The following is a 23,012-nucleotide window of genomic DNA, read 5'->3' as shown; positions in this document are numbered from 1 at the left end:
TAAAATTACCAGCATGCCACAGCGGCTTCAGGCCTTTCAAAAGCCTTTGTTATAAATAATACAGGGCAGCAGGAAAGAAACATCCTCTGGACACAAAACAATAGCTTCACACAATTCCTGCTATATGGTCAGGACAAATGGGCACCACTAAGGTCAACAATTTATGGAGCTTTGTTTCTGCTGGTTTCTTATGTGAACAATAAACTAATCTGTCTGCATTAAACAGTAGGACAGTGGACAGCTGTCATTTTCTGATCTCTGTATCCTAATGGGTTACCTTAGTAACAGCCTTAAGCTGTCTGTTGCCATGGTGAATGAGGTCCATAATTGCTGCAACAGCCCTGGAGGTGTCAAAGTCATCTGCAAATGCAGCCTTCACGGTTACTTTTGTGTTGGCTAGCCTTCAAGAAGAAAAGGTAGCATTTAAGATAAGACAAACAAGATGCCAGCAGTACACTGGATTCATCAGCTATTCAGCCAGAGGGAGTCATCGAAAGGACGCTTTCATTTTCTTCCTAGCTGTCCTATGATGGGTGATGCTACACTGATAAGGGGGAATACATCTTTCAGCTGCAAAGGGAAAAACTTGATGAATCTCAAAAGCTGAAGTTCTGCATCCATTCAATAAATACAGGAGCCAACAACGCCTTAGCCAATTAAAGTCAGATGAAAAATGAGACTGATATTAAGCATGTTAAAGATTTTGCTAAGTTCTTTTCTTTTTCCAGCAGCCCATTTTTCATACTAACAGTGCGCTTCTCTTCCAAAGCCACATCACACACATCCAGTGCCTGGGAAGAGTGCTGACACGGGGTCTGCTAGGAGTCCTGTTGGCAGGATCCAGCTCAAAAGCAAGCACTGCTTCCTCATTTCCCAGGAGAGCCTAATCCCAGACTCCAGACTCTGCTTGGCTTGGCCCAGATGGAGACGTCTGGTGGGACTGTTTGTGTAACGGCATCAAAAGCCAGCAGGCAGCCAGCACTCATCACCACAGAACCACTGCCACCACTCGGAGCTGGGCAGTGAGAACAGCAGCAGAAATAAATGGTGAGCTGTGGATAGCTGCTGGCAGCGCACTCTTGTACACAGCCAGGTGAAATGGACCTCAATAGCACTGACCCAAGAGTGCTGTTTCTCCCCCTCCCCCAGGGAGTAGGGTTACCTGGGGAAACAAGCTATTCCAGAACCTCTGGGGCTATCCTGAACCCCAGAAGAGTGATTTTGCCTGGAATGCCTCCCCTCGGATATCAGATGGCTGCTGCCCTAACTCCTTCGTCACAACACTCTTCCCTGCAAGCTTCTCCCTCTATGCTGAATATCTACCACTTTCCTAATAAAGAGCTCTGTTTCATTTTGGTTGGGTTTACATCTACTAATACACAAGTTGTGCCCTCCCACATATCCCCCACTGACAATCCATTTCAACTTCCCCAAGTGCCTCATGTCTCTCAGCCTTATCTCTCACCAACAGGTTACCTGTAGTCTCCTGCTGAACGACCTGCTTTTGCCAAATACCACAACTAGTTAATTCAGCTCTGCTTCCCTGTAACATGTTCCAGTGCCCCTTGCAAGCCTTAGCTGGTGCAGCTGCAAGCTCCCCAGCCGCGAGGTGCCAGTACCACAGGGAAGCCATCTCACATTTCTACAGCACTTACCCTCTGACCCTACATCCCAATTCCTAAACCTCCTGCACATACACTGTTTCAGGGTGCTCAGCTCCCTCCCCTCTTACCCCAACTCCAGAGCACTGCACTAATCTCAGCTTTACACCCAATGCACAGCACATCACTCTCCTGGAAGATGATCTGCTTCCCTAAGGGACTCCAAAGGAGATTCTCCTCCTCAGGGCCACAACCAACAATTTCTTTTTTCCTTGTGACATCTCTGCTCCCAGCCAGTTTCTTAGTAACCCCTTCTCTCCTCTGCTGAAGGCCACAGTGCCAGCTAGGTTGATTTCACGCTCATATACCTAAGGCATATCACTTTCCAGCCATCCTCTTCTTCAGCCACTAACACACAATTATATTTATAACCAGGAAGTCTCACAACTTCAGTCATAGCTTTGCCTTTTGCAACACTTGAGAGGGACAAAGATGCCTGTGTTAGAACAGGCACACTAGATAAATAACACGGATTTTAAAAACACAATGAACTAAATGTAGCAGACTACAAGGAAAAGCAGCTGGCTAGGAAAAGAAGAATGCCCTGGTTTTGGTGAGGGCTGGCAGGGAAGTTTGCCTCTCAGTCCTTCTTGTCCTGCTTCTTAAACTGAACTCAGAACACCACACTTTTCATCCCTCTGAGCCTGTCAGCAAGCCACTGTTCACATAATCACAATCTTTAAAATACGGGTGCACTTACCTTTCCCACAGTATGTCTTCTCTAACAGGGTCACATATCAGCTGTCCTTTTATATAAGCATTTGCATCTTTAATAAATGAGGAGATTGCCTGAAGAAGGTTCTTTGCATCATCCATGCTCTCATCACTGAATTCTACTGCTACAGAGAAAATAAAAAACATCTATTAGGATGTTATGACAGAGAGGATGGTGTCTGTCATACATAGGAACAATATTCTGAGACAAAGTCATTCCAGGAAAAGTTTGTTATTATTTGTCACAATAAACTTTTCTTACAATTAATTGCACATTTAATTAAAACCTCCATTCTTCATGCACACTTGGTGAATTAAATCAATATAAAAGACAATCACTACATATGACAAAGTACTAACTTACTGGAAAGGTATCAGACTTATTCAAAAACTGTCTGGAAACTGACTGAAGCATTCGCTACTTGGCATTATTATTACTGAATCTGTAAAGTTATTGCTCCAAACCATTTGAATATATTTCTAGGCATCCCCCCAGATTTCAGCTGGCAAGGCATATCTTTGATCCCACCTCTAATTTTGTTCCTATTCTAATTTAGGTAGTCATGATCTGCACTCGCAGCCCAGAAAGCCAACCACATATGGGTTGCATCAAAAAGCCAGCAGGTCGAAGGAGGTGATCCTGTCCCTTTACTCTGCTCTCATGAGACCCCCCCCTTGGAGTACTGTGTACAGTTCTGGTGTCCTCAACATACAAAGGTCATGGAACTGTTGCAGAACATCCAGAGGAGGGCCATCAAGATGATCAGAGGGCTGGAGCACCTCTGCTATGAAGACAGGCTGAGATAGCTGGGCTTTTTCAACCTGGAGAAGAGAAGGCTCTGGGGAGACCTTAGAGCAGCCTTCCAGTACCTAAAGGGACTTAACAAGAAATCTAGAGAGGAACTTCTTACATGAGCCTGAAGTAACAGGACAAGGCGAATGGCTTTAAACTGAAAGAGGGGAGATTTAGATTAAATATTAGGAAGCAGCTCTTTACTGTGAGGGTGATGATACACTGGCACAGTTTGCCCAGAGAAGCTGTAGGTTGCCCAAGGAAGTTGTGAATGCTCCATCCCTGGCAGTGTTCAAGGCCAGGCTGGGCAGGGCTTTGAGCAACCTGGTGTAGTGGAAGGTGTCCCTGACCATGGCAGAGGGGCTGGAACCAAGTGGTCTTTAAGCTCCCTGCCAAGCCAAACTATTCAGTAATTCTATATATATCACACCAGAGTTGATGACTTGAATCAAAGCACCATTTGCAGCCAGTGAAATATTGCTTCACCATTTTATGCCTGACCTCTGCACTAAGGTGCAGTCAAACTACAGCTTGTAGCGTATTTCTAATCTCATCAGCACTGAGCATCACCTGTAGCTTCCACAGCAACCTCACCTCTGGTCCTACACACATTACAGCCAACTACTTTGTGCAATTACACAATGCTGCCAAGACACAGACTCTTTAGAGCAGACAGTCTGAGAAAGGGGGCAGTTCTAAGAGGACAGAAACAGCCAGATGCAAGACCTGATCTCAGTTCCATTAGCCTAAGTCCCAAAGAAGCCTAAATGTTTAAACAGACTTTCCATATTATTTACCCCAGTATAACTAAGGCATAAGTCTGGAACCATGTTTGTCAGATTTTCCACTTGTATGTAATTAAAAATCTGCATTATGGCCTCATTAACACCAGTTTTAAAAAATTAAGCTTTACTCAGCTTCAAAAAAAAGACTTACGTACAGACTTTCGGAAAACAGTGAGATATTGAAAGCAATCATTTATACCCAACAAGATTACTCAACTGATTACCCTGGCTACAGGAACTCCATGAGGAATACCTGATGAAAGTTTATCCTGATGAAGCCTGCTTTGATTAAAGCCATTCTTCTTCCCCGATTCATGGCACTTTCCTAAGCCACCGCCTGCAGGCACTGCAAACCCACAGCATGGCACCGGCAAACCCAGCTCTATAAACCCCTACTGTACTCCCTGCTCCCTCCCTCTTCTGCATCATTGCTACATTATCAAATCACAAACCACATGTTTTTTAGCACCACCAAGTAATTAAAGACCAGAGGGACCAAAAAGTTACAGTTCACTCAGGTTCACAAAATCACCGCAGCGGTTCTGGTGACCAGCAGAGTGTTTTGGGACATAACCCTGATGCCTGCAGCGGGCTCACAACCCCTCCACTTAACTGCATAAAGCAAAGGCACTGCCATTATTTGCCAAGGCAAGCTTGGAAACTGCCAGCCGTTTGGCTTTGGTTTACAGGACAAATACATATGTATGTGATGATGTTGTAAGTGTTAGCCTTTTTTCTTCTGTTTTAAATACACTCCCAAGTGTTCCTAGCTGAAGCCAGGGAGCCATTTATGTGTGCACAATGTATTTCATCTCTTGACAGAGACCCGTCGCATGTCACCATCCTGCTGCCTCACCCTGCAGTGGCAGTACTCCCCACTGCCTGCCTCTCTCCTGCTCCAAATGGGGACTTGATCTGCAGCAAACTTCCCACCTGAATGTGCTCCTCCCTTCCTGCCACAGTGGGGATGGGCAGGTAATAACCAGGAGTATCTTTACTATCCCAAGCTTCAAAATATTTCAGAGATATATGGCATTCCCGGTGCCTTCAGCTGCCTTAGTAGAGGGAGGCTCTACCAGAGGATCAAACAGGTGGCTCCTGCAAGCATCTAGAGTTATTAACAAGCAAAATATTTCTCAGTCCAACGACTGCACCTCTATCAAGGCTTGCATGCTGACAGACAGTAGCAAAGCCACAGAGCTTTAACCATGCCATCTTTCCCAGTCGAAGTGCTAGAGGTGCTTCATTTGAGGCAGTTAGAGGCCCACTGAAGTAACACAGCAGGTGTTGCCCTGTGCTCCACCATTCCCTTACCATGCCAGGATGGCCAATGGGCCACAGACAGTTAGGGAACTACCATATGCTTTTGGCAGACTGCCATAAAGTGGTAAAAATGCTATGGAATCAGTATTTTCATGTTGTATATCAAAACCTCTTCCAGTTCAAAGTAGCATCTGCCTGCTGGAAATACAACAGTGTAGACAGGGAAGCTGACAAAATCTCTCACACCTCTCCCCACAAGCAGTGTTCCTCAAGCCAAGATGATCATTAGGTTATCGAAGTGTAAGTGAGCTGCACTACGCCAAAGAACTGCTTGAACACTCAGTAATTCCACAGAACAAAGAATGATAACACAGCAGGGAGACAGAAAGTTATTCGCAAGCCCCCGTCATACCCTACAGGAATATAAGGCAAAGCTCTACCTAGACAGATCTCAAAAACCAGCTGATCATATCTGAAATACAAGTGACTGCAACAGAGGCAAATCAGAGATGGAGGTAATTCATTAACTGAAAGTGCAGTTAACTGAGAATTGCAATTAACTGCAGCTCAGGAAGGTATTTAGATGAATGACTGTGTACTGTGCTCAGTAAAGATGCTTTTCTACACAAGAACCAAAGAACAGCCCCTCAGAGCATTGCCAACCTTTTCACCCAACAGAAGGACGCTGCAAGGCACCACAAGGAGCACTCACTCCACCACACCTCTGCATTGCCATCTTGGGAAGCATGCGTGTGTGGAAAGCCATATCCCAACAAATAACAGGGGTTTTCATCTCACCTGAGCTGTATCTGCTGCGCAAACAATACATCCTGAATTGATCCGATGAAAATTTCTTCAGGAAATCCTGAATTCCACCCACAAAAAGAAAGCGTTAGCAGTACATCAAACAATTACTTCAGGGGTTGTTCCACTCCCTTACGCCAGTTTCATAGCATATTTCAGGCAAACAAACATAACAACCAATCTTCATAGTTTAAGATACTGGTTTAAACACTGGTTTAAAGTCTAAACTAAGTAAGATTTAATTCCATATAAGACAGATGTGCATCTATACAAGACATAAACATACACACAATGTCACACACAAGACAGTCAAAGTACTTTGTAATTATGATCAAACATACACTGTATGAAGACCTTTGCAAAAACACCAAACTAAAATTACCAAACTAAGACTAGGATACAAGCTTGCAGGAAAGTACAGGTCCTGAGTTTTGAAAGCTTTAAGGAAAAAGAAAGATTTATTGAAAAACAAAGTAAGTGTACCTCTTTTGCAGGACTAGAATACGCAAAAACAGGGAGTTAACAAAAAATAACTTCTTTTAATATTGCCAGAATTCAGCTGTTTTAATTATGAAACCTCATTAATCATACCCTAATGCTTATCCAGCTTTACAAACAGTTTACTATACAAAAGAGTAAATTATTACTATTAGTGTAATTTATACTAATAGTATAGAGGAATATTTAAATGCTTGAAAGGTACACTGGTAAAACCTTCAACACTTCCAACTCTGCTCTCAGCAAGGCTGGACACTATGGCAGATTGACTGTCAACACTACATTCCTGCCTCTTTTTCTAATTTCCAAACTGCTGATGGTAAGTTTGAAGTGCCACCGAAACAGAAAATCATGAAATAAAATCAACACAAGTGAGAAAATCTGGAAAGTGTAATTTATGTCCTTAAAGATGCATATTTCAAAGCTGAGCTTCTGCTACCAGACTAAACCAGCTTGAACACTGAAGTTACCCAAGTACCAGCAACATGCTGTCTCTCAAGTAAAACCAGAAATAACTGAGGCAATTAGGGCAAGCTAAATGAAGAAATAAACAGTGATACTGCTTGTTTCAGTAGGTGGGTTTTTGGTTTTGTTGTTGTTTGGTTTTGTTCTTTTAAAAAAAATCTATGTAACTGAGGGCACCCATGGTGCCCAGAAGCTTTCCACTAACATACAGAGGTAGAACAATACGAGTAAAGTACAGAAATACTTCAAACTTGGCAAATGACCATCCAAACCAGAAAAAAAAAAGAAAGCAATTTAGCATTTTATTAAAACAGTACAGAGAAAGCATCACACCTCTTTCAAAGCAGGCTGCTCAGCCATGCATGATCACAACATGCTTGACTTGGGAGGTCAGAATGAACAGCTATTAAGAAAAAAGGTCAGGGGGGGAAAATCAGAGAAGGGGACAAGGGGCAGTGAAAACAGAGCAGCTGGATGTGGAGGGTGCAAGGTGACTGTGCCTGGGTGACAGCCTGAAATACAGGCAGCCAGCACCACAGGAAGGTCCCGGGCATGCTTCCCCTCTTTTGGGGTGTAAAAACTTCCACACAGGGCTTAACTGTCAAGATGCAGGAAAGCTGTACAGGAAGAAATTTGTTTTATTGGACCAAAAGTCACTTACAGGGAAGGATTAATACTAGTTAGCCATGCCTAAGGGCAGAAATTAAAAGCAGAGACCCATAAGGGAAGAGAGACAGATCTCAAGTTTTTGTTTTCTCAGCACAAAGAAGTCCCACTGCAGATGTGGAGGGAACATTTTTATATGTTACTTCTAATTGCATACATTGCATCTGTGATCATTTCTCCATCCTGTTCATGAAATTGCTGTGAAAACCATGAGCGATGGGTAATTTTCTTGGGGAGACAGGGCTAAACTGTACCCAGACAGCATCAGGAGAATTAAGAATAAAGCAGCTCACACTGAACTCCTTTTTAAAGGGATTTTAATTAAGTCTTCCAAGAGGGCAAAGGGGAACATATGTGCTGAAAGAGCTCCTCAAGCTTTGTCTAAAGGAAGGAAATTACCCACTTTTAGGAATAAGTGTCAGCCATCACTGGAGCCACCCTAGCACCAAGCACAGCCGTATCCCACATGCCTAGCACAGAAATCCTGCTCTGGGCTACACCAAAAACTTTGGGATGCAGTAAACCAGGACGTATTCATGTGGCTTATGGCTGCCAAAGACAAAGTTCTATGTGCATCAGCAAGGTCACTGAAAAGGAAAATACAAGAGACCACTGGCACAGTGCAGTTGCAGGACACCCAATGCTGACACTGTGTCCCACTTCACCTAAAGCAGAACGAGGAAGTATGTCTGCTCTTTTCTAAGTCCCAAAAGCATATGCACTATTAAGAGCAGACAGACGAGAACCCATCACTACAGAACAGAATCACTTAGGTTGGAAAAGGCCCTTGATATCATCAAGTCCAACCACAAACCTATAATGCAGAAGTCTGGTACTGGGCACAAATGCTGCTCCTACACTCTCAACAAGATCACGTCATAAGCAAGCCCTGAGTCTGAGCAGGTTTCTGACATCTGGATCCACAATAACAGGTACACACACCAGCACTAGAGAAACACTCTGCTTCAGGTCTTTCTCTACAGCACAAGCACACTCTCCAAAGTTTCCTTAGAAGAAGGCTGTGATTAATATTTACATATTACAAACACACATTGCTTCGATTTACAGAAACAGATTACCTTAACTGTTATGTAGTTTTTTAATGACTTGGACATTTTTTCTTGACTTCCTTTAACATGCAAATGCCCTAGAACAAAACCAAACAGAATTAATGAGGATAAATGAGCATGCTTCTGAATGGGGACTGAATGAGAAACACTGCACTGAGACACTGGAAACGCTAGAGGCAGCATACGCTGTGGTTCACATGCATCAACCATTTCAGTGCAACACATTTTAATAGCTTTGCTAGCACAAAAAAAAAAAAAATCCCCACAAAACACTCCCTGACAAAATAGCACCAGCATGGGGCAAGACATCAAGGAAAAAATGTCTCCCTTCAAGCAAGCAAACACTTCTCAGTCTTCACAGAAAAGTACCTTGCCTGCTACTCTTGACTTTCCAGAAATATTTTAAGACATTTAAAGATCTTCCAATAATCTCACATTACAATATTCCTGAAACTCAAACAATTTTCTGCACTTACTACTGCTGGTGGCTGTTGCTCTTTTTTTAATCTATAATTTTATTATGCTGGTTCAAAATACATGTAAAATTAATTTTCTGCACATGCCCTATTTCTCCAGATTTTGGGAGACTAAGAAAAAAGGGGAGTGATGTAGCTATGATGCCTAATTTGAATTAGCTCATTTTAAAACACACTCTCTGAGCATTGCTGGAGCTTCCAACAGTCACACGGACTGTTGGTTTGCAGGGCTGTTGTACAGGAAAAAAGCAGTAACTGTCTCCATCACATTTAGCAAAGTATGGAGAGCTTGGCTTCAGGACTGAAAGCTTTCATTGGCTTCTCCTAATAAAAGAGTGATCCTGTAAGTTACCAAGCACCCACAACTAACACAATTTTTAGGCGCTAATGGCCTGCAGAACCCAGCACTTAATAGTACTTAGAAACAGATTTTTAAGCAGAAACTTTTCTTACTCTGTAATAGAATCATAGAATCATTTACATTAGAAAAGACTTTTCAGATCATCAAGTCAAACCATTACCCCAGGACTGCCGAGTCCACCACTAAACAATGTCACTGAGGGCCTCATCTACATGTTTTCTGAACACTTCTGGGGCTGGTGATTCCACCACTTCCATAGGCAGCCTGTTCCAACACCTGACTGTTCTTTTGGTGAAGAAATTTTTCCTAATATCCAATCTAACCTTCCCCTGGTGCAACTTGAGGCTGTTACCTTTTGTCCTACCACTTCTTACATGGGAGAAGAGACCAGTCACCTCCTCACTCCATACTCCTTTCAGGTGGTTGTAGAGAGTCATAAGGTCCCCCTGAGACTTCTCTTCTCCAAGCTAAACCCCAACTTCTCCTGGGAGAAGGAAAATTGTTTTCTTATTTTGCAAAGGTTCCTAAATATTGACTGACTTAACTTTGAGCAGCCAAGCTTAAAATAGTTTGTGTTTTCCTAGTAACATACAGGTGACATCTGAATTTGAAATAATATTCCTCTTCAAGAGTTTCAGCACTTAGAATGATTTCATTAAAGAATCACAAAATACAAGGATTTTCATAACTTTGGCTTGGCACTCTTCCCAGAGTACAAGTAATCTAAAAATAAAGTCCTTTAAGAAGATTTATGCCCAGTGCAGGGATTTTCTTCCTCTAATGGGGATTGCTCCTCCAATTCTGAGCCTGCTAAAATTCTGAAGTCTGTTTCCAGAATAAATTGTTTCTGAAGCTGACTCATTTGCCCTAAATAATTCACACTATCATCCTCCAGCAATTTTTTTTTTTGACTTAAAGAATGTAATCTGTCAGCTCCTGGAGAATCTCAGTGTACAAACTGCCCTTGGAATCAAGTTTGGGATTTTTTTCCCCTATTTTTCTTTTTCTGCTTGTTTAAGAAGAATTGACTCCTCTTCAGCTAGCTAGTTTCAAAGAATATTTCTCTCATAGTTTCAATGCTAAGCTTGAACAGTCAGATCCACTGTTTTTTCAACAGACGGCTCCACCTGGCAGTGATCAGTGTATCTCAGGGGAAGCACAGTGAATTCCCCAACACTTCAGGAGCAAAGCATACCCTGGAGGATGCACCACACTCTACATAATTGCTATTGATTTGCAACAAGCTCTACACTGTGAACTGAACCTAGAATTCAATATTCATCCTCTACAATAGAAATATATATAAAAAAAGAAACCTCAAGTAACTCCCAGGGTGTACCACAGGCTTAACTCTGCAGCTCTTAGAGAAGCAGCTCAAAGAGTTCACCAACACAACTTGCATAAAGTGCTGTTCAGCAAAAAAAGACACGGCGGACTTGAATGTGACTTACTATCGATTTCAGCTGACCATCCAGAGCCACACTGACCACAACAGGAAGAACAAATTTCAAGGTTTTCATCAATGGGAACAGTGCTAGTACCATCAGACAAGGATGAAGTTTCAAAACACTGTAGAGCACAAGCTTCACTGAAGCACTACCATGCATATTTTTCTACATAATGCCACGCAGTACCATGTGCTGAAGACCAAGCAAGTAAAAGACACTTTCATACAGTTTACTAAGGCATAGCCAGTGAGGTTAATTCTGGGGTAAGAGATCGGGTCTGTGACATCTACATGCTGCACCAACAAATCACTCATACTCCATAGAACATGTCACAGACAGGAACTTGGTCACTGTAGTAGATCGTCTGTTTCCATACCATATAAAAGGCAAACCTAAAAAAAAACCAAGCTGTTGTATTTGTACTGGCCATTCAGGTTGATTCATATTTTACTTACCAGAATGCAAAAAGTAATTCCCCCATTGCTCACACTGATGATACACCTCACACTGTGCGATTTCATTTTCATGATGAGGAAATGCAAGATCTATTCCACCAGTATGGATGTCCAGCTGCTTTCCAAACACTGCACTGTAACAATATTTTCGTGATCAGTAAGTAGGACACTACAAAAGCTTTTTGTAAAAAGAAATGCAGAAAAGAATACAATGAAACAACATAAATTCAAGTGTACAGTTTAACGACTGCAGTTTTAAGGCAAGACTTCACACAAATCTTGTAATAAAGCTGCAGCAGGACCCCTATCTGGCCACAATTAATTCTTAGTAGGAGCAATTATTTTTCTAAAGGCAAGCCCCACATATGCATGCATGTGGGTGTACACAGAGAAACACACAGCCTTCCCATGTGTCACACTAACAAGTTGCTCCTCATAGCTGGCTAGATATTAATAGTTTTGTCCCTTTTCGGGACAAAACACCCTGGCTCACTATGGCTTTGCAGAAGTTGCTAGAGCACAGGAAGAAAACAAGGAGAGATGGTAAGAAAGACTAGCTGTTACCATTTCTCAAGCTTATGCTCCTCTGCTTCCTCCTGTCTGCTCCAAACCCAGCTTAAGCACAGATCCTCCCAGGAGGGGCTCCAGCTCACACCTTCCCTTGCACCATCTACAGAGGAGCACTGGCCACTTGCTCCAGTTTGCTCCAACAAAACCATCAAGAGCTGGGGAGAGATGGATCTGCAGAATGCTCAGGGGCAGGAGGGGCAAGCCCACCTCACCTCAAGGGAAGCTCTGGAGAGGAAATCAGACCCAAGTCACAGCAAGTGGTTACCTCCTGCAGGGCTGCACTAGAGACCCATACCTTCCCCATTCACCTTCCCAGGCACACTTCAAAGGCTTTTCAAAATTAGTTCACCTAGCTTAAAGTGCTTTGAGACTTTTGGCAAAACAGCCAGGTAAGCAGCTATTGCTTAAAATAGGTGCCTTCCAACCCTAACCACTCCATGATTCTATGTTTTTGTGTACTTCACTTGCTTTAAAGAACCATTTCACAGTGCTGAAACTATTTACAGACACAAAGTCACCCTTATAAGTGCTTTTCACAATCTAGTAGTAATGACTAAAAACCCCAGGCGACCAGCAAAGAATATGAAAGAGAAACCTACAGCATGTGTTCCATCTGCTTTCAGCCTGAGTTGAAAACTTTAGTTACACAGGGCCAGAGCTAAGTAATTTGTAATTAGCTTCCAAAAAAAGATCTGAGATTAATGCAGAACTAAGCACCACTAACAAGCTTCCAAGAGAGAAAATGTAAAGTCTCTTTTTTAAAAACACAAATGAATAGGTCATAAGTTAATACAATGTAGGACAAAGTACTACCACATATATGCTCCAAATTAAGAGCAAATTAATTTAAACCAACTACAACCAAAATGCTGCTACACTCAGTTCACATCATGCCCATAGAATTTACTTCCACACAGAAATGAGAATATTTAATACTGCAGCTGACTTCTAATAAAAGCCGAATAACACAAAACTGCAGTTAAGGCCAACAAGACCTTATGCACTCACTGGAGTCAGGACGGATTCCCATACCCTGTCCTTCTGACATAGCACCATGTGCTGAACTAGGTCCAGCAGAGACTGCAACAGGTGGAACAGAGCCAAATGAAAGAGGTACCATAACCTTCACTAAAACTTTGCTTACTCCATTCAAGTTAAAGACTTGCTAATCAACTGTGTGATCCTGCATGCCATATTTTAAGCACAGAATCTCTCTCAAGAAAAGATGCTAAAACCCAGCAAGACAGCTATGCCACTTAAGGTGGAGCAGTTTGAGGCACAATTGCACAAAATATTCATATCAAAACTGGTGTTCTACTGATCAGAAAAATCACTTTCAATACTGCTGCTACCACTGTACTGCAATCAAAATCAAAAACCAGCACTAGATTTAAAAGCCAAGAATCTGACCTTGATATTGTGGAACACTCTATGTGCCATCCAGGTCTTCCTTTTCCCCAGGGAGAAGTCCAACATAGCTCTTGAGGTTTAGCAGCCTTCCACAGGGCAAAATCTCTACCATGTCGCTTATCAGTATTAACTGCCAAGAATAAGTGAAATGTTAATGAGATATGTCAAGAAAAAAAAAAAAAAAGGCAAGCAAGTGGGAATGTATTTAGTGAATTACTCAGATTTTAACCTCTTTTGCTCAACTTCTTTTCCTGCAACTTTCCTCCCTTACACCGGGCTTCCATTTTCTCAATCATTTGAAAAAAAATATAGTATGCTGAATTAAGATGGTTCAAGATTCTTCAGTCATCCTCTCTTTTAGTCGTTTTGGACTTCTCCAGTTTTACATCAGTCATTGAGTCATTTAGCAGCCAGTTTCCCAGGACAAACAGATTGTACTGCAACAGGAAAGGTAATAAAGCAACCTAAACTAGAACAGGGTTCTGAACTCTGCACTTTTTTTTTCTGACAAATACTTGATCTCACATTTGACTGGTACAGAACAGTACATCAATTTGGCTTGAACGGATCCAGCTTGGCAAGCAACTTGCACTGTTTTAAGTTCCCTTATTTAACACCTCTCATCTGATTTGTCAGCAGTTGACACTAGATTTACTACTTTATTTATTTCAGACGTCTAGCAAACTCACAGTGTATCACTGGGTCTGAGCTAATCCCTGGAGCATTCCAGTATCAACACATTTTAATGATGATTCACAGCTATTTTTGGAGAACTATTAGATGGTCATTTTTCTTGAGCCATTCCGCTTCTACTTTACTGATATTACAGAGAGTCAGTTTTTATTCAGAATGTCATGCAATATTAAGTGAAGCACATTACAAAAATCCATTACACCTGCTTCATCATTCAAAATTGATAAGAAATAAAGGGACAGAAATATAACCCTGGTTTTATCCACTGAATCTTCATCTTGGCTCTTCCACCAGTTTGCCTCTGGCTGACCAGCATCTGCTGGCTCCTTTCCTCTTTTACCTTGAGTATATTGCCTCAAAAAAACCTACTTTTCTTGGTTATAAGCAAAACAACAGTTAAAATATTTAGAAATACCAGTAAATTTAGTTGTAAGTCACTTGAGAGGAAACAGGGTAAAACAGGTAATCAGTCACAACTGAAGCTGGAAGGCACATCTGGAGATTGTCTAGTCCAACCACTGGCTCAGAGGAGGCTCAGCTACAGCAGGCTGCTCAAAACTGTGTCCAGTTGGGTTTTTAGTATCTCCAAAGATGGAGACTCCACAGCCTCTCCAGGAAACATGTTCTTCTGTTAATCATCCTCAGAGTAACAAAGGTTTTTCTAAGCTTTAAATGCAGTTTCCTGTGTTTCAGGTTGTACCCATTGCCTCTTGCCCTGCCATCAAGCACCACTTGAGAGAAGACTGGCTCCATCTTCTTTATTCTCCCCATCACATGTTTGTACACACAGGTAAGATGCCCTTGAGCCTTCTCTTCTCCAAGCTGAGCAGTCCCAACCTTTTCAGCCTTTCCTCATATGAAAATGCTCCAGTACCTCCACTTCATTCGCAGCCATTTGCTGGGCTCTCTCTAGTATGTCCATGTCTGTCTCCTAGTGGGGAGCCCAGCATCACACCCAGATTCCAGGCACATCTCACCAGTGCTGAGCAGAGAAGAAGGATCACCTCCTTTGACCTGCTGGCAGTGTTTTTCCCAGCACAGTCCCGGAAGCTGTTGGCTGCCTTTGCAGTCAGTAACTGCCTCTGAATAACCGCTGACAAAATGTATTCCCTCTGTGAGCTGTAATGCTGAAACAACTCCAGAGTGGGGCTGTGAGAAGTTTCTGGCTGCAATTCACCTGAGCATCAGCCTGCCAGGCATTTTCAGTAACTGCAAATGGATTTTTTCAATGAAGAAATATTGAACTTCAACATGCAGAACAATGCATGAGACCTGCATCAAATTTTCAGGTCAGAGACCTGATCAGACCTAACTTTGGGAAACTACCAAGAGGATCAGCAATCCTGCTCAGCAGCCAGACAACTGCAGAAAAAAAAACAAACCACAAAACTAGGGTATAGGCAACAGATTGCTCACCCTCACACAAATAGGCTGCTTAGAATTAGTCTGGTAATGTAAGTATGGTAAGTAACAAATGAAGCACATTCATCCAGTTATCATGAATCAAAGGAGTACAACTGCCCAAACAGTAACACACCAGATGAAGTTTCCCTGCATTTACCCTTGAGTATCTCACTGCTGGTTTGTGCAACAGCTGAGACCATCACATCACTATGAAATTTATATGTACCACTCCCAAGTATTAAATAATTGATTAAGAATCCTAATTGTTCTAAGGTACCAGAACAAAGGTACAGAGGGAGCCAAGCATAAAATAAGACCAAGTTTCCTCCTGCACTGCCAACAGTGAGTGCCTCAATAAATAATTATGAAAACAATGTAGTCCTAATTAACCAAAAAGTGGGATATACACAACAGGTTAGAAAACTGTTCCAGAATGAAAGTTTACACATAGATACATTACAAGTTCAAACGATACATTAATACAAACAAGTTGGTGCCAAGAACTTACCTGCTTCATCTTGGATATCAGAAGAAATAGTAGTTAATACTCCATATCTTTTTCCCCAAGACTTAACATCAAAATAAACATTGCCTAACAGAAAAGAAATGCTTAGTGAGATAGCAAAGATGTGGCACAATCATGAGGAAGACAGAACACTTCCCTGAAAGCAAAACAAAACGACCTTCAACTTCCATTTTATTCCAATTTAGAAATTCAGAAATAGTAGCAGATGTTTCCACATTACCAGCTTTTCAGTAACCTCACTGTATGTGCTCATTCTGCATATAGGATAACTCTGTATTCTGCACATCTCCCCAGGTTCTTCCCCTGCCCATACACAATCAGCAATCGCCTCCCTGACTGCAGTGCAGCCTACTGCTACTCCAGTTACAACGCACTCAAATCTTTTACAACCACCAATTCTACCAGTAAAAATAAAATCAAATCCACGTATCGTGCTTTGCAGGCACATTTTTTACAGCACACAGGTGATAATCTCCTCACGTTTAGAGCTAAGAGGCTCCCCCCAGCTCTCTTGTAGGAACCAGGCCAGGACTTCCCCAAAGAGGCTTAGACAGCACTTCATTAGAGTGAACAGTTATATTAACTGTTAAGCTACATTTAACTTAGAAATTGAGTAACAGTTGTTCTGCCCACTCATCTCATCACAAACAGGTTGCTCACACCCAGTCTGCTAATCAACAGCAGGAAAGCCTGGCACAAGGTATCTCATATGATCCCAAACCGGGATTACTAGGAGCACTGATTTCCTGGACATGTACTGAACAAGGAGTTGCCTTGCTATAAGTCTTACCTTGTGAGGTTGCATAGGCTTGGCCATTAGCAATTACTGTTTCTATAAAGGAAATTATCTGAGGAATATTTTCAGTCACTCTCATATACACTGTAGGAGGAAGGACCTTAAAGAAAAACACCTCATTAGCCTGTATGAAACATACTGCCAACAAACTCCCCCCCTCTAGGAAACAAATTTTAAAGAACGCTCTCCTCAATTTTATCTTTTTTTTTTTTTTTAAAGAAAAAAAAAAAAAGCAAGTATAACTGAAATGGCACAAGCAGCCTTTAAGATAATACCCAGAAGGAAAAAAAGAAAATGGTAGAAAATTTTTCTCAGTGCCTTGCTCCCTGCTTCTGACAAACAGTTTGGACAAGGAGCAAAGTCACCCTAAGTCAATGAAAGAATATTACATGTTTCCTATACTTATATCAGGCTATTTCTGCATTATAGTAGATATGTATTATCTGTGAACCAAGACTAATTGCATGGATAAAAACCCCAATTGTGTTGCTAAAGAAATTTAATTGTTTCATTCCAAAGGTAGGGTTTGTTTCTCCCCATTTCCTTACTCAAAAGGTGTGCAGTATCTTTCCAGAAGAATGAAAAAGTAAATTGGTACTCCCAAATCCCAAGTTTCCAAGCAACACTTCATCAAACAAGCAAACAAATTTCTTTTTTCAAATCAAACTGCCAAAATCAGATTCCTTACCAAAAGAACTGCTTTAAAATGCTCTAAAATTTAGAGGCTTGAGTATCTGTACCTTTAAGGCAGCCATATCTTGTTTGAAGTCTTCTTCATAAATACGAGCAAGAGCTACTGGTGACATATTCATCTGAAAGAGAGAGGCTGATCAGTAAATCATAAATCAAAGCAATAATATAAAATACTGCAATCTTTTATTAGACAGAATTATAAAATTGGAAGACCTACAGAACCCCCAAGACAAAGAGTCAGGAATGCTTGTTACTCTTAACATCCATGGGGAGGAGATGCAAGTTATATGTAGCAAAAATAGTACTTTATTTACACTTCTGAATTCCAAAATATTAATATGTATCTTTTAGGAGACAGCAACCAATGACTAAAATAATAAACTCCTTCCCTCTCCCATTAGTTTCTTCTTGAGATGGTTTCTATTTCCAGTGACAAGGCATACTACTGTACACAGGACGGGAAATTCATTAAACTTATTAGCAGGGGACACTGATACCACCTACATGTCATAGAGACAGATCAGAGACTTGCAGGATGAGACAAGACATTAATTTTCAGTGATTAAGAAAAATAAGCTATTTCAGCTGATCATGGTTACTCATAGATCTCAGTACAATCAGGGGAAATAAACCAAAAGTCAGTCCCACACTTTGCTAAGTGTGGCACTTCTCTAACACCTTCTCCACATTCCTCAATCACAAGGCAATGGACAAGAACAGGAATCCTAGCACATGCAACAAGAACACGCAACCTGAAAGGAAAGAGACAACTTACACATGACAAGATACTTATTCTCAGATATTCAGAAGAGGCCAGGGCTTGAAAGATCTACAACAGCAAAACCTACCCTAGTGAACAAAAGGATGGTATCAAAGTGTTTCAAATGTGAGCTTTTACATTTTCTCTGATGAGAACCTACTGCGCAAAAAACAACGTACTGTCAGTCTCTCTAGCTTGCAGATAATTGAATCATTAACAAAATAAATTCAGTTTCACCACTTCTAATTACTGAAGCAGCTTTAAGGGGTCTGAGTTTTGAAGCACAGGTGGGTACCACTACTGGGACAAGTTCCTGCACAAGGCAAGACACAGACAAACCAGATGTTCAATCAGCAGTGAAACCAGGAAGATGGTCAGCACTGAGAAACAAAGGTCTGCTTCTGCCTACAGACCAGGAGTGCTCCCTCAAACCCCAGCAACAAGACTCATCTGCCTAGATGCTCAGCTGCTTCTTTGATCAACAGAAGACAAGAGACAAAGATGCCTGCAGGAGGAAGATGGGGAAACTCCTCCCCTACAGATGGATGTTCAAGACAGAGACTCATCTGTCTCTCTCAAAGGATTACCATGTGCAGCACGCTCATCACAGATTAGATGTTGAACTTGCAGGTTTTCTCTACATGAATCCTATCAGAGGATGGAGAACAAGTTCAGACATGTTGATCCTGCCACTATAATGACTCAGGTACAGAGGTCCCAACAACAAAGTCAGGATACTGAGGCAGAGGCCTTGGCCATCCAAACACTGTGCAGAGCAGAACAGGCATTCAAAAAAAAAAAAAAAAAAAAAAAATCACAAAAAAAGCATGAAAAAGATTATTTCATGCAACCAAAGAATGCAGTAAATGAACACAAATTCTTTTAAAACATCAAATTATTTCTTCCTCCTAAAACACAAAATTCCCCCTAACGTTCTGACAACAGAAAAAAAAAAAAAAATCTTAAAATGCACACATATAGATTTAAAACACCTGGGGGGTTTTGGTGTAGGACTTTTTGGTTTAGTTGGGTTGGGTTTTTTGTTGAGGTTTTTGAGAGGATGGGCCTTCTCTCTTTTTACTAAACTGTCTTAGAAAACTGCAAGTAAATGGACTAAGGGAACACACTTGTATTTCTACAGAAGCAGTGAGCCAGTATTCATTTCAATGCAGCACCGTATATTTAACTGCAGTAGTAACTGTTTACTTAAAGATTAAATAAAAGTGACAGCTGTCAAAGTCTCTGGCTCCAAGAAAAGCTTGCAACTGCAATCTGATCTAACACACTCATTTATAATCCACAGACATGAGTTACAGATTCTTAAAACAAACAAAATCAAAACGCAGAATAGAACGGAGAATACATTCTTCAGTGTTTCAGGATCCAGAAAACATTTTAAAAGGAAAAAAAAAACAAAACTGGAGTAATCATTCACCAAGATCAGCTGCTGGAAAAGGTCTGATTAAAATCCAACTGAGAATCACTTATAGCCCAGGTCTTATCAAGACTTACTCCTATAATCAATGGCACCTTCCATGTAGATGACGAATTCTGACAAGACTGATAAAGCTTTCCAAGGTGTTGATATTGCAGCTAGATGGTGCTCAGCACCTTTTGGGAACCACCCTCAGCCCTGTGTGTGGCAATGCTGCCTTTAATGATAATAACACAACACTTCTTCAGAACTCAGCCCGCAGGCTCCTGGCTGCTAAGTTTTTGGTTGCTTTTGGGAAAAGGTACTTTTCACTCTTTTGAGCATTCACCCCAGCTTTTTGTTCCCCAGTGGCCTCCTAGGCAGAGGGCAAGGGCAGGAGGACCCTGGCCATGGGTGCTGTAACATAGTTCTCCCACCTCTTTCTGCCACAGAACTCTGCACCCATTTACCCCCAACACTCGGCCCTCCAGACTCCCAGCCCCATTACAGCCATGCGAGGGGACCAGAAATCTCAACATTTATCATCTACTAATTAAAATAAGCAACACTCATCAAAAAAAAACCAAACAAACTCAGGTTGATTTTCCTACAGAAGTAGCTGTAGAAAATATCAAAAGTTTGGGTCAAAACTGCAGCAAACACCTACCTCATTGGCTCTTTTTATTATCTTGTCATCTATGTCCGTGATCCCCATCACCATGATAACTTCAATTCCAAAAAACTTAGTCATTATCCTTCGAATTATATCAAACCTAACATAGGAGCTAGAAGAGAGAAGAAAAAAAAACAACAACAAAACCATGAGCTTTTAAACATGCACTATTAAGAAAAAACTTAAACAAAAATATTCAACAGCACTAACAGCCACGGGGACAATCGAAATACCCCAATACCTGGATGAATGAAAAGGTGTTCAGTGCATAAAGTGCTTTTCCAAAACTAGTTACCACCAACACAAAAGTCAAGCAAATTTCCCTTGAACTGGCCTACCCTCTTCTGGCATTAGTGACACATTACATCAAATTTTCTGAGGGTTTTATTTTGTTGCACATCTTCATTCAAGTGCTGAAGTGCACTGGAAGGTATACATGAACCACGAGGCTCTCTCAAAGCAGCAGTATGAAATAAGACACACAGATCAGATATTCCTGAAACATATCCCTCAGGGTTTGTATATTCTTAACAGGTTTTCAAAAGCCACAGGGCATAAGAACAGGGAGAAATAAGGTGCAAATGAACTTTGCTTAGGGTTGAGTAACAACTACAGCTGCCAGCCACCAATAAACTATTTCATTCACACACCACCACAGATCTTTCCTGATAGCAAAGAAGAGTTGTGCTGTGGGTTATTTTGCTTTGTTTACACCTGAGAATAAATCCTCGAAATTATGCAAGCTCTTTGCCACAAACCAGAAGATTCAATGCTGATAGATTGATGTACCTACCACTGCACAGGGCTGTGGAAGCCCCTTGTTCTACTCAGACTCTCCACTTATAATTCTCAAAACATACTTTGACTGAATAAAACCCAATTATCAGGGGAGATATCAGATAGTGATTAGAGTCTCTCTGTCTGCCCTGTAGAGTGATGAGAATTCTCAGCCTTCACTTGCTTTGGAGAAAACAAGAGCCCGAAAGGAGACTCACAGACCTACAGGTTCCTATTTCACTCACAGCATTACACAAACTTCAAATCAAATGGCTGTGAGAGCAAAGAAGTGCAAGTAAATACTGGAAATGGATTTACATCCTTCCCCCTAGCTGCAGGGACCAGGTGGCACTAAGGTTCGCATTTATGGATGTGCAGTATCTTGATGTTTGATGAAGAAAAACACTTTCTGTTGTTGTCTGCACTATGCCCATGTTGAAAACAGCTTTTTGAAAGCCATGCTGCCAGGGAGAGTTTTTACTGAACACCAGCTCTCTGGGAGTAAGGTTCACCTAATGTGGCAACATGATTCCACAAGAGCATTAGATCAGTCTTTGGACCCTGTTCAGAGGAATGACACCAGCATCAAAAGCTTGTTATTAAACAGCCTTGCAGTCGTAGTTGCCAGAGCTGACACAAATTTTGCATGGCTTCCTCCCCTCTGACCTTCCAAACGAATTTATAGAAGCAGCAGCATTGCAAAAGTCAGAGCAGAAAGTAGGGTTCTTACCACTTCAGGACTGAAAAGGAAAAAAACCTGAGAGTCAGAATCAGTGGGATGGCAGAGCAGGCACAAGTGTCTGAATGAAATCTTTTCTCATGCTTGGTTTTACTCTTATTTCCAAGCATTTAGCCAGGAGTCTGGATGCCAACCAGACTGCAGCTCACGCCAGCAAGATCAAGCCCAGTCTCAGAACTGAGGGAAAAGATGGCATTATCTGCCTGTCTGATTCTTTTCTTGATACAGAATGAGTTTTGGATCACAGAATCCTAAGGGTTGGAAGGGACTTCAAAAGATCATCTAGTCCAACCCTCTTGCAAGAGCAGGATGTTGCACTGAGGCACCTGTTTTGAAAGCTAGAAGTACAGCATCCTAGAGAAAGTTGGATTAGTTAGAGAAATAAGAAATCCTTGTGGAGGGGAAGGAGGAAGGGGGGAAGTAACAACACCATTATTTTCAAATTCTTCTCAAGGATCTCAAGCTCATTTCCATTATGCTGTGTTTGCAGCAAGTCAAATGCAAGCAGGAGGGGTAAAAAGGGATTCTAATGATAACATGTTGCAAGAGTACAACAAAATGATATTTTACAAGAGCAGCACAACAGCAACAACCATTAACTCTATTTGACTTCATGCTCTTTCCCAGTGCATCTCCTGGCCTGTAGGCTTGCATCAGCAGGATGCGTTTCAGCTATGCTTACCAGAGTTCTACAGCTGGACATAGCTACTGGGGAAAAAATACACAATTATTGCTAAAAACACATATAAAATCAAGAGTGCTCCACCATCTTTATCAAATGAGCCAAGCAGCAGGATGTCACCACTGATGTGTGCAAGACCACAGACACTGGTAAGGAAGAGCCAACTCCTCACACACTGGAGAGCTTAACTGATGAGGAGAAAGGTCTGCAGTGCAGGTATCTTGATGCGCAGCAGCACTACAGGAAACAATACATGAAGGTGAGGATGAGGTAGGAGAAAGAGTATACCACTGTTATTTATCTGCATGATACACCCCTCCAGAGGCAAGATTCAGCCGTAAATATTCTGTCTTAAACCAGTAAGTGAAACGGTCAAACCCAGATGACACAGATGTAGGGCAAACCTCACATTAGGA

The 23,012-nt window shown here is 41.6% G+C and overlaps 1 protein-coding gene across 5 annotated transcripts in view; it reads right to left on the bottom strand.

The window, feature by feature from the left end:
* The window catches only part of CARS2 (cysteinyl-tRNA synthetase 2, mitochondrial), a 34,215-nt gene that overhangs the window by 8,926 nt on the left and 2,277 nt on the right, over positions 1–23,012 (bottom strand). For 3 of the 5 annotated variants that reach the window (XM_061472759.1, XM_061472761.1, XM_061472760.1), the window contains 10 exons: positions 20,393–20,510; positions 17,599–17,670; positions 16,853–16,958; positions 16,045–16,128; positions 13,440–13,569; positions 11,460–11,593; positions 8,729–8,796; positions 6,015–6,081; positions 2,362–2,500; positions 278–401 (listed from right to left, as the gene is read on the bottom strand). In XM_061472759.1, coding sequence (XP_061328743.1) covers positions 278–401; positions 2,362–2,500; positions 6,015–6,081; positions 8,729–8,796; positions 11,460–11,593; positions 13,440–13,569; positions 16,045–16,128; positions 16,853–16,958; positions 17,599–17,670; positions 20,393–20,510 — 1,042 coding nt within the window. The remainder of the gene's footprint in view (positions 1–277; positions 402–2,361; positions 2,501–6,014; positions 6,082–8,728; positions 8,797–11,459; positions 11,594–13,439; positions 13,570–16,044; positions 16,129–16,852; positions 16,959–17,598; positions 17,671–20,392; positions 20,511–23,012) is intronic. The other 2 variants (XM_061472763.1, XM_061472762.1) reach the window with 2 other exon arrangements.

Source organism: Pezoporus flaviventris, unplaced genomic scaffold, assembly GCF_033815535.1.
Source record: "Pezoporus flaviventris isolate CSIRO_AGI_PZ_B2104156 unplaced genomic scaffold, CSIRO_AGI_Pfla_v1 ptg000072l, whole genome shotgun sequence".
Taxonomy (NCBI): domain Eukaryota; kingdom Metazoa; phylum Chordata; class Aves; order Psittaciformes; family Psittacidae; genus Pezoporus; species Pezoporus flaviventris.
Note: the sequence above shows the minus strand (reverse complement) of the source record. Positions and strands in the feature narration are given on the sequence as shown.